Source organism: Meles meles, chromosome 8 (genome assembly GCF_922984935.1).
Source record: "Meles meles chromosome 8, mMelMel3.1 paternal haplotype, whole genome shotgun sequence".
NCBI classification, from domain to species: Eukaryota; Metazoa; Chordata; class Mammalia; order Carnivora; family Mustelidae; genus Meles; species Meles meles.
In genome coordinates, this window is record NC_060073.1 from 65,346,600 (window position 1) to 65,363,173 (window position 16,574).

Sequence of the window (16,574 nt, forward strand, 5' to 3'; positions counted from 1 at the left end):
TGCTTGGGATTCCTTCACCACTCCCGGCTCCCTCTTCCTCCCCCTGCTTGTGCTCTTTTTCTCTGCTCTCTCTCCCAAATAAAATCTTCAAAAAAATATAAAAAGGCACAAAACTAAGAAAGATATAATGCAACAAATGAAAAATTAGGAATTCATAAAACATATTTTCATCTCCAATTAAAAATTTTGGGGGGGTGCCTGGGTGGCTTAGTCAGTTAAGCAGTTGCCTTCAGCTCACGTCATGATCCCAGGGTCCTGGGATCGAGCCCCACATTAGGCTCCCTGCTCAGTTGAGAGCCTGCTTCTCCCTCTCTCTCTGCCTGCCACTCTGCCTACTTGTGCTCTCTCTGTCAAATAAATAAAATCTTTAAAAAAATTCAAAAAAATTTTTTAAGATTTTATTTATTTGACAGAGATCACAAGTAGGCAGTGAGGCAGGCAGAGAGAGAGGGGGAAGCAGGCTCCTGCTGAGCAGAGAGCCCGATGCGGGGCTCGATCCCAGGACCCTGAGATCATGACCTGCACCAAAGGCAGAGGCTTAACCCACTGAGCCACCCAGGAGCCCCTAAAAAAATTTTTTTTAAAGTAAGCTCTACACCCAATGTGGGGCTCAAACTCATGACCCCAAGATCAAGAACTGCACATTTTGTCAGACTACCACTGCTTGTTGACCATATCTTAGTAATTCTGTGAACTTGAGGTAACTACAACAACCAAGCAAGTAATCCAGAATGTGGATTTGGTGACTCAGATACAAGGACAGGTAATGAAACACAGATCTCTGAACAGGTGTATAAGAGCCTCCAGAGGAAATTCTCACAGGCTACACAATTAATAGAGTTGGACTTCAACCAGGACCCTGCAGTTACCCTTCCTATTCTCAGAAAAAGGAGACTTTTCAAGGGAGTTTTTATGGCCATTGAAGGACTGGCATCTTTTTTCTTAGTATCGTGCTTTTAAACATGGCTAACATATACTAGAAGTTGAAAGAGACCTGATTGAGAATTTGTTGTTGTTGTTTTAAAAGAGACTTCTTTTTTTTTTTTTTTGGGACAGAGACAGCACAAACAGGGGCAGTGGGAGATGGACAAATGGACTCACCGCCGAGAAGGGGGTCTTGATGAGCGACTTGATCGCAGGACTTGGAGATCATGACTTGAACAAAAGGCAGATGCTTAACTGACAGAGACACCCAGATGTCCCACGATTTATTTATTTTAGAGTGAGAGAAAGGGAGTATATGCAGGGAAGGGGAAGGCACAAGAAGGGAGGGGTATGAGGGAAAGGGTTTAATCCAGAGTTTTAAATTTAGAATTATAGGTAATCAGAATCAGAAAAGAACAGACATCAAGTAACTCTCTGGCCTTCACTTGAAAATATTTAAAGACTTAGAACCACTACCCCCAAATGTAGCATCCATCTTTGTGTAGATCTATTTAGAAGGGACAAGTATATCCAAAATCTATCATTTCCAAGGTTTTGAAGTTGAGGCAATTCCAAGCTGTAAAGGTGAGCAGTAATTGCTTCTGATACTCTAAGCAAAGCATTAAAAGCCAGAGCTATAAAGATTCACTGCCTCAAAAAAAGATGCTGGAGAATCAGCTATCATAGAAGAGCAGGAAATAGGTAGTCCAGCTGGGGCCATGAGGGAATGAGTTGTTTGCTTTCTAAATCAGTTCATAAGAATTGAATAGGAGACACATTTCTTGCTTGGTCTTGCTGCTAATACAACTACGACAAGCACAAAACCTCTGGAGATCTTAACACTTTCTGTAGGCCTCCATTATGTTATTTTGAACTTAGTTTTTTTAATGCTATTTTTAGAGGACCATAAAAGATGAATGCTTATCTTTGATTACAAACTCCCTTTATTTTAATACTTGAGCTCCTTGGAGAATTCATTGTGCCAAACATATTGGTTTTAGACCTGTTTAATTTGTATTTCTCTGGAATATTTGCAACTGCACAGTACCAGTTGTGGAACTGATAGCTTCTGAATCTTTTGAGTCATCTTCAAAAACTTTTTTTTTTTTTTTTTTTTGAGAGAGAGAGGGAGTCTTAAACAGGCTCCATGCCCAGCATGGAGCCCAACGTGGGGATTGATCTTATGACCCTGAGATCATGACTTGAGCCGAAATCAAGAGTTGGACGCTCAACCGACTGAGCTACCCAGGTGCTCCTGAGTCACCTTCAAAATCTTATGTCACAGTACGTTATCTGTATTTTTTTTCTGGATTTCTTCTAAACCTGCTTCCTAATAACTAAGGCATCTAATTATTTCTACATTAGTTATTACAAAATTAATGTGGTAGTTGCTGTATTAGTCAGGATAGGTTAGATTATACTAAAACCTACCTAGTAATAGACAATCCCAGAAGCTTACAACAGGGCTTCTCCATCTCAGCATTAGTGACAATTTTGGCCAGATAATTTTATTGTGAGGGTCTGTCCTGTGCATCGTGGGTTATTTAGCAACATCCTCAGCCTCTACCCACCAGATGCCAGGTGCACTGCCCTAGTTGTGACAACCAAAAATGTTGGCCAGACACTGCTAAATGTTTCCTGCACTGGAGTGGGGGTGGGGGTGGGTGATGACATAAACTAATACCTGATTGAAAGCCACTGCTTTACAATGAACTGGCTTTTTAAAAAACTTATGCTACATGTCCATCCTGGCTTGAAGCTGATTAAAAAAACAAAAACAAAAACAAAAGAACACTTTATGAGGTACTGCTGATCTAGCAGATGGGAGAAAAAAAAGAGCATGGACCACTATGTACTAAAAACATTTGTCCAGGAGTAATGTATGTAGGTCACATTTGCTCACAATTCTTTGGCCAATACACGTCACTAAGCTCACACTGATGGGGCGGAGAAGTATGGCAACTACTGATGTAGAATAAAACTGTTTAGCTGGTTCCCTCTCCCCCACCCCCAAACTGACATGGACTTCCACTTCCACTCTCCCAACAAAATCCTCATTGTTAATTAGAATTAAGGTCAGAATAGTTCTATTTTCTTTCTCTGTACTCTGAGACAGGAGGTTATCAAGAAAAGGAAAAGAATTTACCAAACTAGAAAAGAACTTAGCAAAATAGCCTATTTTAGTTGAATGAAAACTTTAGAAAACATCCAGATAAAGTCCCTTATCACTCCTAATTTTGTGACAGGTGGAAGGAATACATTCATCATCTATATCCTTTCTTTGTCCAGATGGCCTGAAAATTCACACTTTCAGGTGGGTGAATTTCATGTTTTCTTGACAAAGATAAAGTTGCTTTTCCTTTTAAGAGAAATGCATGTTTGTTTGTTTTTTTCTGAGAGATTTTATTTATTTACTTGACAGAGAGACAGAGAGAGAGCAGGAACATAAGCAGGGGAAGTGCAAAGAGGGAAAGAAGGCTTCCTTCTGATTAGGGAGCCCGATGTGGGGCTCCATCCCAGGACTGACCTGAGCAGAAGGCAGACGTTTAACTGACTGAGCCACTCAGGTAGGTGCCCAGGGAAATGTATTTCTTACGTAAGGCATTCCTTCACAATGTCTCATAAATGTTCCATGACCAAAGGTTACTGTTTCTTTCTTTCTTTTTTTAAAGATTTTATTTATTTATTTGACAGAGAGAGATCACAAGTAGGCAGAGAGGCAGGCAGAGAGAGTGAGAGGGAAGCAGGCTCCCTGCCGAGCAGAGAGCCCGATGCGGGACTGGATCCCAGGACCCTGAGATCATGACCTGAGCCGAAGGCAGCAGCTTAAACCACTGAGCCACCCAGGCGCCCCCCCCCCCTTTTTTTTTTTTTTTTTTTTTATCAAGGACAGCTTTATCTCTTTGTGACGAAAGGCCCACAAAGGCTTTGTTCTCTCTTCTTCCTCTCTTGTTAATCTTCTTTTCTTCTCTTTTTCTTTAGGTTTAAAGTTTCCTTTCAATCCTATCAGATTATACTTCTTGCTTTCCTTTCACAATGATATCCTCCAATCTCTCTAGAGATTCTGCACCCTTTCTGAGTAGCTGTAACACAGCAAAGTATTCCTCAACTATAAATAAAGGCATTTACATTTGGTATACATAGAGCTGCACTTCCTTTGATAGGATATAAAAAAATACCACATTCCCTTAAGATTACTAGCACAACTCCTTCAAATTTTCATACCTTTTAGTTAGTGTTTGAGATTCCCAAGAGGATTCTTCTATGTTGTGACCCCCTCTGGTAACTACTGAGCTAACTGCTACAGAAACTACCACTCTTTCCAGGGCTCTAGTGGAGGTAAAGGGTACATACAGATATAAACCATGACATAAGGGTGCACAAAATGTACAACATGGATGGAATCACACAAATCTCTTAAGAACTAATGAGAAAAACTTGGCTGTGTGTTTGCCAAATCATGGGTGGTGAGGGGTTAGAGTGCAAACACTCTGGAAACAGGCTAAGTTACCTAGAACGGTAGCTGGTGATTACAATCTGCCCTATGGGCTGGCAGCCCTTATGGGAGTCTGCGGTTTGCTTTAAGAGCTGGGGCTGAGCAATCCTGCCCTTCACTAGGGAAAGTGAAAATTCATAGGCTACACAATAAAATGTCCTCTTAATTCACAAATTTGACTAAATTTAAGCACTTCTGTAGCTACAATCTCTTCTGTGTTCCTCTGCATCTTTGGAAACTTTAAAGAAGTGTAAAGATTTTAGTTGTGCTGTCCTTTTTCTCTCCTACACAGATAACAACGAAGGCTACAAGACAATGTACCACATTCTTTGCTAACTTTCCTCATCTTAAACAAAACTGATTCCCCTTCAGGCATGTCTTCTAGGCCAGAATGCTGCTAGGCACATCTTCCTTTATTTTGTTTAAGTCACACAGCTGCAGCAGCATGCTGTCTAGAAATAGTTAGTGTTGGTATTCAAGCTGAATGAGCCCTGGTCTCTATTTATGACACTCCCTTTCGGCTCTTACTCTTTGATTCCAATCAATGTACTGAAAATAAAATGCAGACCTTGAATTAAACAACAAACAGGCTAGACAGGAACAAGGCCTTTAATGCATAACCTTTTCTAAGCTAACTTCGGGGGGGGGGGGGAGTTTAATGTCCCTTCCTCTACCTCTCTTCTTACCTCAGTATTTTTAAGTATTAATAAAAAATACAAGCTGAACACCTCCCTATTCAGTTTCTCACAGGCTGCGGTCAACAATGGAGCAACATTACATATTATTATCAAGAGAAGAAGAATGTTCCACAAACCATAGGAAACATGTTTGTGGTTTCAGCCTCTAAGAGCTTTTGCTCTCATTGCTGACACAGTATTTTGCCCCTAAAAACAATGAGGCACAGGTAGGACTGAGAACCTTCCAGATGTGACCGTGTGAAGATTCAAATAGGCTGCAGGTAACAATGGCTAAAAATGGACTTTGGCTAGTAAATGTTTAAGTCTGGGGGCATTTCAGATGGACTGAGATGCATACTTTCAACTTTGACATAAATTCCCAGGAAAGTCATTTGCCTTAGATATGGGGGAAATTAGCCATTCCCTTCATTACTATTTTCTGTTGGTTTGATGCAGGTTGGTTAATTAACACCAGCCAGGGAAATTCAATAGACATCCCTTGGTTGAGTACTGTTTCTTTCAAGTTGACTTTATAGTGTCAATTTAATCCTTAAATTTTTATGATTTGCTACATAATACTGACACAGTTTAAACAATTAGAACATTATCTGGTGATCTTAGCATCTCATCAGGATCTGTTGGGCAGTCACTTTTGCCTAATCACAATGGCTGGAATGATTGGATATTCTTCTCTGCAAAGGCATTTCCCATCTGAAAAACTGGCACCTGCCTTTGAGGGACTTACTTAGGAACTCAGACCCAGGGGCATACAGTATTTTGCATGTTTGCTTAGATTTGCTTAGACTTACTTAGGAACTCAGACCCAGGGGCAAACAGTATTTTGCATGTTTGCTTAGGTTGATTTTATTTAGGCCCATGATCCCTCCCCTTCAAATTATCAAGTATGTTTGCTAACTTGTGAGTTATTCTTATATATCCAAATGGGGAAAAACTTAGGTTACTTGAAATTAGAGAATCTTAAAGTTGTTTAGTACTCTGGAGGTGATCTAATCCAACTCTCTGATTTTATAGAGGGAGAAACTGAGGCTCAGTGATTGGACAGATTGACTAAGGTTATATGGCTAACCAGTAAGAAAGATGGATTTCAAACCTGGTGCTGTTAACTACTTAGTCCAGAGTACTTTTCATTCCAATACAGTACATACCTTCATTTTGTTTGTTTGTTTGTTTTTTTGGAGGGGATGGGGATGTGCAGAAAGAAAGGAAAAGGAACAGTGGCTATAAAAATACATCATTTTACTATTTATGACCTCCAGCCAAACATTACAAGTGTAGGTTAAACATTTCTCTACCCTTCTGATGCCCTAGGGAAGGCACCTAGGAAATATATCTGTCTTATTTTTTAGATTGCATTGCACCCACTGTAGAAACTCTTGCAACCCTACCCACAATCTGTTATTACAGTCTTTCTGAAAAAAGCCAAGAACTTAGTTATTTGGCCCAAAGTCTGCTCATTCATTCACCACTGAAAAAAATAAAGTAGGGGTAGAAGCAGGCACTCTATACAAGTGGGTTGAAAAGAAATCTAGGGTGTTAATGAATCAGTGTTATAATCTATGTCTAATATATATAGTTTAAATAAATTATATATATATAGAAGGTATTTAAAGATTTATTTATTTATTTAAGCAGGAGAGAGAGAGAGAGCATAAGCAGGGGGAGAGGCAGGCAGAGGGCGAGGGAGAAGAAGACACCCCGCTGAGCAGGAAGTCCAATCTGGGGCTTGATCCCAGGACCCTGGGATCATGACCTGAACTGAAGGCAGATGCTTAACCAACTGAGCCACCCAAGTGCCCCAATAAATTATATTTTAATAATTTAGCTATGAGAAGCTATATATATTGTAGTACTGTATAAATTACATAAGTACTCTAAAGTATCATTATAATGCTTTCAACTTTCAAGTTGTGAGACCATATTACTAGAGAGTCTGTCACAGTAAAGGCCTCCTGCTGCTTCTAAAGGTAAAAAATGTTTGTGACTGCAGTCTATGGAAGAATTGCCCATTAAATAATCTTGTGCAATAGCATGTTTGATGTTGCAACATACATATTTTAACATTATCATGCTTTATCACAATAAAGATTTTATCAAAATTTAGAAGGAAAGAGGGCTTTAAGCTTATTGACTACACATCACCCCAAACACTGTGCTATATATTTTTCACGTATTGTCTAATTTAATCCTCACAACTGTGGAATAAGATTATCATCTTATTTTTATGGACTGGGAAACTAAGACTCAAAGAAATTAGGTAGTTTATTTAAGATCATGTGGTCTATACCACACAGACCTGGGACTTGAATCCAAGAGTGTCTGATTCTAAAGCCATTGGACTTTCCTTTATACTATGTTACCATCACTCAAAAAAATTTAGAATAAAAGCTGTTCTTTAGCTTCCCAGAAGTTCCTTAGCAAATCGAGTCACTCACTAACTACTTGTCCATTGTGTGTCTACAAATGTGTTGGGTTCGATTCATCCATCTGTTCAATCCCCTATCACCAAATAGATATTAGGTGCCTGCTATGTTCCAGGCATTATGCTAGGATACCACGATGTGTGAAAAGGAGGTCCTCAAGTCCTGTGGCAAAGAGGAGAGTCATTAATTAAACAGTCATAAAAATAAATGTAAAATTACAACAGTGTTAAGGATTATGATGAATGATGACTTAGTAGGTCTTGGTCTGAAATTTAACATGGTAGCATTTTAGTGTCTAACAGGGGTCTCTGACTCAGCCTAGAGGGTCACAGAAGGTTTCTCTGGGGAAGTGATGACTGAGTAGAGACTTGGAGAAATAGTAAAATTACTTAGGTGAAGAAAATTGTTCTAAACTGAAGGAACACAATGTCCAAAGATACCGTGGTGAGAGAAAACAGTGCATGTCTGAAGACCTGAAAGGGTGATCTGAATGGAGCAGATAGCAAAGGGGAGCAGCACGGTGCATGAAGCAAGAGAGACAAGCAGCCAGATGACACTGGGGCCTAGAAGCCAGAGAAAGGATTCTGACTTGGATACTAAAAGCAATGGGAGGCCACTGAATGGTTTTGAAAGGGGAAATAACATGACCAGATCTACATTTTCTAAAAGCTTACACTGAAGTGGGGAGAACTGATTCAGAGGAGGCAAGAGCAGATGCAGGAGGACCAGTCAGCAGGCTACGGAAATAATCCAGGCAAGAGATGATGGTATCTTAATCCAAGAAGGTGAAAGTGGAAACGAAGAGAAGTAGATGGATTTGAGGTTTATTTCAAAGCATTAAAAACGACAACATAATAACAGCTTGGATATAGAGAGTGAGGAAGACTTCAAAGATGACTCAAGTATATGGCTTGCATAATTAGATGGACAGGAATATTGAAAGAACATCAAATTTGATGGGGGAAGGGGAGAAGAATAGAAATAATCGGTGGTTTCGGTTTCAGATTATGCTGAGATGCCTCTGAGATATATAAACGGCAATAAGAACTCTGAGCAGAAGTAAGGAATAGAGATGTGACTGTCTGAGTTGTCTGAAATAAATAGTAAGCTATGAATACACATATGAAATCCCCCGAGAGAAAAGACCTACAACAGAGCCTTGAGGAATCCTATCAACTACTGGAGTAGTAGAAGAGGATGGGCCTACCTAGGAGATTGAGAAAGAGCCACCCCTGTGAATGGAGAACATGATGTCATAGGAGCCGGGAGAGGAGAGTTTTCAGAATAAGAAAGTCATTCATAGGGCTGAGTAATGCTAAGAGGGGAAGTAAATATAAAGTCTGCTGAATTTAATAATGTGACAAATTATTACTGACCCTAGAAAGAGGGGCTTTAGTGGTACAACGACAGAGGTGGAAGTCACAGTAGGGGGAATGAGGAATGAGCAACAGAAGACATGGTGGCTATAAAACACTCACCCATACTGAATAAGTTAAGGGTTTCATCTGAGAAAGCAAAACCTACAGAGTACAAAAAATAGACACAATGCTACCAGTATTACTAATTTTTTAAATGGTATAGAAACCCAGAAAAGGAAGACTCAGGGTGAGCTGGTAACTAAGACAAGTCTACAGCGAGGCAAAGTTTTCAATTAAAACACTTTCAATGAATTAATTTTTGAACTACTGTAGCAGACACAATGTTTTATTAATTTCAGGTGTACAACACAGTGATTCAACAATTCTTTCTTTTTTTAAAAAGATTTTTATTTATTTATTTCACAGACAGAAATCACAAGTAGGCAGAGAGGCAGGCAGAGAGAGGTGGGGGAAGCAGGCACCCTGCTGAGCAAAGATCCTGATGCGGGGCTCCATCCCAGGACCCTGGGATCATGACCTGAGCCGAAGGCAAAGGCTTAACCCACTGAGCCATCCAGGCGCCCCTTTCTTTCCTTTTTTTTTTTTAAAACTTTGTCAGAGTGAGTGAGAGAGCACAAGTAGGCAGAGGGGCAGGCAGAGGGAAGGGAGAAGCAGATACCCCCACTGAGCAGGGAGCCTAATTCAGGGCAGGATCCCAGGACCCTAGGATCATGACCTGAGCTGAAGGCCGTGCGTAACCAGCTGAGCCACCCAGGTGCCCTGTGACCCAACAATTCTATACATTACTCAAGGCTCACAATAAGTATAGTTACCATCTGTCACCATACAACATTATGAGAATAGAGAGCTTTAAGCAGAGTATTTACAAAGTGTAAAACTGAATGACTGAAAAATGCTGAATGTTGGGAAATTACATGCAAAGACTACATGGAGTGTGTGTGTGTGTGTGTGTGTGGTGGGGGTGGGGAAGTACAAATAGGATGGGGTGGAGTGATAAAAAAGCCAAGAGATACAGATGCAGTCCTGTTTGGTGATACAGACTCAATACTGAATTATTTAGGATTGGACAATCTATGCCCTAGTCTCCTTTTTTTGCTGCCAACCTATGGGCCAATTCCTTCCTCATAAGCAATTATACCAGAGGGTTGGTAGGGAAAAGAGAAAATAAGAATCATAAATCAACTGTGCCGCTCAATGGTTTTGGATAGTACTGTGTGAAAGTGAAATCAATGTAACTTTATATTTATGGCTTGGAGGTGGAAGAGCACTGTCTTCAGAACCAGAGGGAGTCAGGTCTGATCACAAACCCAGTCATTCACTACCTACGAAGCTTGGTAAGTGCAATCTGTGTTCCCTGAACCTTAGCTTCTCATCTGTAAAATGCGAGAAACAGTAGGTTTCTTGGAAAGGTTGTTCTGGGACTTAGAGATGAGATGGTAGTGTTTGCCTGATAGGAATCTACTGATTGATAGATAATACTGATTATTTACCCCTGGGCCCTGATCTACATTTTTCTACTGGTATTTACCTAGAGACAAGTGAAAAGCATCAGAGAGCAAAGTTTAGTTTTTTGGGTCTTTTGTGAGATAAACATAACATCTCACAGACTTTTACAATTAATGATATTAAGTATATAACTGTTCAATAAGTATTTAAAGAGTCAAATATATTCTTATTTTATATTACTGCTAATTTTGTTAGAGAGGGAAAAAGAGACAAAAGAAGAAAAAAAGGAAAAAGCCAACTAGAAGAATAAGAAAGCAATCAAAACTAAGGGTGAAAAAAGGAAAGAATGTGAGAGAGGCAAAAGAGAGCAGAAAGAGAGAGACAGAGACAAGACAGGCAGAAGAGAAGTGACAGGAGAATCTGCCTAGACCTCTCAGATCCCTCCATCCTCTCCCCTCCCAATTTCTGTGTGACAACCAAACCAAAAACTCTGAGCCTCCTGCTCTGAGGGCTAGCTCTTCCTCTGCCTGCTCACGCCATTGCTCTCCTTTCTTGCCCCCCATCCCCCCATCCCTCCGTCTCTTTACTGGTATTTCAGCTGACAGCAGACCTGGCACTGCTAAACCGTGTTCTGGGCTACCTCCTCTCAATTATTTAAAAATTAAAAAAAATTTTTTTGTTGACACTCCTAATTAGAGTGTCAAAGGCAGTGACAAATATCATACGTAATTGAAATATCAATAACTGTAACACAGAATGGTCCCCCCCCCCAAAAAAAAACAAATCACCAAAGAAAACAAAACACATTTACATGTGCATCTGCTCAACGAAGAAGGACACTATGTGACAGAAATAACAAGTATGCTTCGAGAACATTGGGATCTTCTTTGGGAACACTTTTTCAGAGGTACTTTGGAGAAATTTTAAGAGACGTCAAGTGTGACGGATATAATTCTTAAAAATATGCCAAAGGATAAATGAAATTAAATCAAGGGAAAAACCCAGACTCTAAGACGACCAACCCCGATTTATTTAGTGCTTTTTCTTACTGTGTGCTGAGGCCCATCTTCATTATCCCTCATATAGAAAGGCTTGAGTGCTAAGGGATAATTAATGACAAAGACTGGTATGTCGCCACAGTGCTTCACCAGGTACTTCTCATGTTCGGTGTGTAGATCGACACCCCACTGTAATGAGAAAGAAGAAATTATCAAAGGAGAAGACAGAGCTGAGCTACACAATGTGGTACCCGAAAATAACCTGTATTGGTTCCAAGGGCCTCCTCTGAGGATCAGTGATGTGTGGAGCCGTCTGCTGAGGCTACACAGATAACTCAGCCAGAGAAGTGTGTTATAAGAACAGCCAAAGGCCTTGGAAAGATGAAAGCCGAAACGAGTAGATAAATGCTGTGCTTTCTCTCCCCATCTTGAGGAGCAGCATCTAGCAGATGAACAGCATCTGCAGGAAAACAAAGTACCCTTCCCACAGTGTGTAAAAACTGACTTCAAAGTCATAGTTTTTATTAATATTGCCTAGAGCTTCTTCTATGGTTACTGTTCTGAGGTTGCAGGAAATTAAGTGATGAAAGATAATATTCTTAATATTGAGTCTATCTCTGGCTAGATGGCTTCTCTCAGTGAATATTTTTTAATAAAAGAGTCAATTCATATATCAGATGCTTTGATGAATATTTAATAACACTGTTCATCTACTTATTCAACAAATACTAATGTGCCTATTAAATGCCAGTACCATGCTAGGTACTGAGCACAAGTGGTAAGAAAATCAGAATTCCTAACTTCATGAAGCTTCCACGGTAGGAGACAAAAAAACAAATAAAAAATTACATAAACAAAATAACTAATTATAACAAGCACAACTATTACACCTCATAAGAGGATCTGACTTAAGTGGGGATAGGACTGGTGTAGGGAACAGTTTGAAGACAAAGTTATTACAGTACATTCCTAACATTATATAATTCCTACTTGTCTGCCAATATGTTAATTATAGGAAAGAAGCCCTGGCACAGGAATGAGGAGACTTGCCTCTAATATTATGCGCATGTCCACTGATAAATCATGTGGCCTCTTTGGACATGTTACCATTCTTTTCAAGGATTTTCATCAAAAACTCGGGAAACTTCTTTACAGTCTTTAACCATTACTATTAAAATTGATATTCTACTTCAAAATTATTATTTATGCTAAATATATTAACAGGGTTAAGCAAACATCAAAAAAAGCCAATTTAAAGATGGGCAAATACTAAACAGTGTTAATAAGAGAAATAAGATTATTTATTTTTAAATATTTTATTTTTTAATTCCAGAGTGAAAGAGATAGAGAGATAAAGAGAGTGAGCGAGCGAGCGTTGTGGGGAGGAGCAGAGGGAGAGGGACAAGCAGAGTCTGTGCTGAGACAGAGCCTGATGCTGGGCTCAACCTCAGGATGCTGAGATCATGACTTGAGCCAAAACCAAGAGTCACACACTTAACCGACTGAGCCACCTCGGTGCCCTAGAGAAATAAGATTATTTTAAAGGATTCTTTTTTTTTTTTTTTTTTTTAAAGTAAGCTCTACGCCCAACTTGGGGCTTTAACTCACAACCCTGAGGTCAAGAGTTGCATGGTCTACTAAATGAGCCAGCTAGGTGCCCCAGGATTCTTAATGAAATGTGATAAGGACAAGAGAGGGTAAAATATAAATATAAATATAAATATAAATATAAATATAAATATTACCTCTGGGGTGAAGGTGAAGTTCTGAGATGCCTGCTTTAAGATCTCTATTGCTTCCGTGTAAGAAATGCTGGAAAAGAACAGGGTAAAAGCAGAGAATGGTTAATACATGGTATATTGCTAATTAGTCTATCTGAAAAATTGTAAAAGCCTATTCCCATACAGTCTTTGAGGTCACAAATCAGTACTAAATGATTATTGAGTAATCAGGAATGATTATAAATAAATCATCACCAAGTAATCAGGAATTAAGGCTGATCTAATCATATGAGAGTCTGAGCAGTATGAAGGGAAGTGGCCTTTCAGTAATCCTGTTCCTGATCTACTTGCAGTATATACAGAAGAACCAGTCACTTAGGCAAGTAAAGATTTTCTCTGAATTCATGTTATGTCAAAGCCCTAATAAAAGGGGTGAAATATTGAGGCTGAAAGAGCAAAAGTCTTTCCATAAAGTCATCATTCATTCATTCAATATGCATTTATTGTGCACCTATTATGTGCGAGGCATTATTCTTGGCACTGGAGAGATAGTAAATAAAAACAAAGCCTTTATGGAGGTGATACTTGTGCGCTGAGTAATGGGAGTTGGTGGGGGGCGGAGATAAACAAGTAAACAGAAAGCATATAATACTGGAAACCACTGGTGCTTTAAGAAAAATAAAGCAAGCTAAGAAGATAGAGGGTGTTTAGGGGTGTTATTTTAGATAAGATGGTCAAGAAAGGACTCACTGAGTTGGGGACATCTGAAGTAAGAAAAATATGAGGGTAAGTATTCTAGGCAAAAGGAACAGTAAGTACAAAGGCTGAAGTGAAGGAACAGTTTGGTTCATTCCAGGAACAAAACAGTCAATGTGCCTGTGGCATACTGAACAGGGAAGAACAGGAAATTAGGTAAGAAAGATAGTCAGAGGTCAGATCTTATGGATTCTTTCAGGCCATGGCCGGGGCTTTGTAATAGATGCTAAGCATGGTAGACCGTTTAGGAAAAATATCATGGATTATCTCAGTAAGAAACTATCATGTCTAAAGCAAGCTAAGCCAAGCATTTGTTTTAATTAAACTGAATAGGTAATTACATGAACACAGTTAAGAAAAAAACAAACAACGTCTAAGAATGTACATCTTCCATCCACCCTGTCCCATAGCCATATAGCTCCTCTCCTCACATAAAATTACTGTCACTGGATTTTTGTGTATCCTTCCAGAGGGCTTTTTACATCTATAAGCAAATATTAATATACAATCTCCTTTGTTTAATAGATGGCAGCCATAGTATACATGCCATATACTCTTTTCCATCTTTCTTGACTCAATAATATACCTTGCAGATCTTTCCACATCCATATATAAAGAGAGAGCTTCTTCACTTTTTGAACTATTACATAAAAGTCCATTTTGTGGCTGTATCCTCATTAATTTACCCACTCATCCACTGATGGATATTTAAGCTGTTTCTAATATTTTGCTATTATAACCATGACTACATACATCTGTCACAAATGACTCTTAAATATTGATTTTGCATATGGAAAAAATAGAATTGCTGTATCAGTGTATTTAGTTTTTAGGTATTTTGATATTGCCAAAGATACTGCTTCCCTTTTATAGTGTTATACCAATTTATGCCTACCTGTAGTATATGAAAATGTCAGTTTCCCTATGCCCTTTGCAACAGTACTTTGAACATTTTTAAAAAAGATTTTATTTATTTATTACAGCAAGAGAGAGCATGAGTGGGGGAGGTAGAGGGAGAAGCAGACTCCCTGCTGAGCAGGGAGCCCAACACAGGGCTTGATCCCAGAACCCTGGGAAGGGAGATACTTAACCGAAAGAGTCACCCAGGTGTCCCGAAACAGTACTCTGCATGATTAAAAACAAAAATCCACAGTAGAACATCCAAAAACCCTGCCCTCAAAAAACCCCCCAAAACCAAAACAAACAAAACCCCAAATCTACAAACCTTCTGAAGGACTTTAAACTCAAAAAATAAGTTGCCCAACATAAACTTACTCTTTGAAGGAAAAATTAAATTCATACCTATAATAACCAATTGGAAGGAGTTGTAAACACTTGGAGTTTAATATGCTCAATCAAATCAAAGACAATGGGCTTGGAGTTCTCCCTCTGCCTCTACCCCTCGATGGCTAGTACGTAAATCACTTCACCTTAATGAAAACATTTTATACCTTTCTGGAATGTTCTATACAACCATTAAAAAAATTAAGTATTTGTAATCATAAAGTAAGGAGATTGGACTATATTGTCTACAGTTCTTTTCTTAGACATTCCATCATTCTATTCTATCACTTACTGGATATGATCTACTCCTTATACTGAGAAATATAAGAGCAGTCAAAGAGGGAAGGCACAGAGATTTTGTGCCATTGATATGTTACTGCTACATTATTTTAAAAAATGACTTTCTGTATATTTCTTGTTATTCTGGATCTTCTGCCTTACTCCTCCCACACCTTAAGCTGAGGCAGAGCTTCTCAGATCAAATTATAGCTCTGACACTGGATATTCTTAACGGCTTTTATCAACTTTCTTTCCTAATTTTTTGATATGTACAGAGAATAATATCTCTTCTCAGAAGCGATTTCTAAAGTACTTTGAGGACAGGAGGAGGAGATATACGGATACTACATGATGCAGGATCAAACTACCTTCATGTTTAAATTTTTGTTAGGGTTTAAGAAAACCATTCTCGATCTGTTGGGTTAGAATTGCTAGGCTAAAATTATTAGCATTCTTTGACTCAAATTCACAGATAAATGAAGAGCAAAAAACGGTAAGTACTCTATATTTTAGAAACCTTAATGCTATAAAGGAGACATAAAAAATAACTGAATTCTATTTCTGCTTGGTAAGGGCTAAATTCAATTATTGTACAAGTCCTTGAAATTATTTACTTTCATATAAAACAATTATAAGTAGTCAAGAATATAATGAAATCTATTTATGCAAAGGAATATAAGTCACATGGTATCTTCTGTGTATGTTTGCTCATGTGTGTGCACAGGTATGCATATGTGTACTTTTGGGGAATATCTCAATTCTAATTCATCAACCTTAGGTCTACTTTCACATCCTCTTATGGCTGTTAAAATCTCTGGTTTCAAAGACTGGCAACTCCCCCTCCCCCGCCAGGGCCCCCTCCCCCCCATCTACCATACCCTCCACCTTGAGAAATCTGATTGTCATGCCATTTATGTATTCCCCTCTGGGGCTCAGTTCCCTCTTCATTTGTAGGTCCTGGAACTTCTCTTGTTTTCTAGTGAACTCAACAAAGTTTTTAAAAGGATTTTTATAATTTTTTAAAAAGATTTTATTTATTTATTTGAGAGAGACAGTGAGAGAGGGAACACAAGCAGAGGGAGTGGGAGAGGGCAAAGCAGGCCTCTGGCTGAGCAGGAAGCCCGATGTGGGACTCCTTCCCAGGACCCTGGGATCAGGACCTGAGCCACCCAG

At 39.1% G+C, this 16,574-nt stretch overlaps 1 protein-coding gene across 5 annotated transcripts in view; it reads right to left on the reverse strand.

The window, feature by feature from the left end:
* NARS2 (asparaginyl-tRNA synthetase 2, mitochondrial) overlaps positions 1-16,574 on the reverse strand; it is a 141,014-nt gene that overhangs the window by 14,065 nt on the left and 110,375 nt on the right. For all 5 annotated transcript variants that reach the window (XR_006820054.1, XM_046017047.1, XM_046017046.1 and 2 more), the window contains 2 exons: positions 13,107-13,173; positions 11,413-11,550 (listed from right to left, as the gene is read on the reverse strand). Coding sequence is in view for 4 of the 5 variants with exons in the window: in XM_046017047.1 (XP_045873003.1) it covers positions 11,413-11,550; positions 13,107-13,173 (205 nt within the window). In the remaining variant the exon portion in view is untranslated. The remainder of the gene's footprint in view (positions 1-11,412; positions 11,551-13,106; positions 13,174-16,574) is intronic.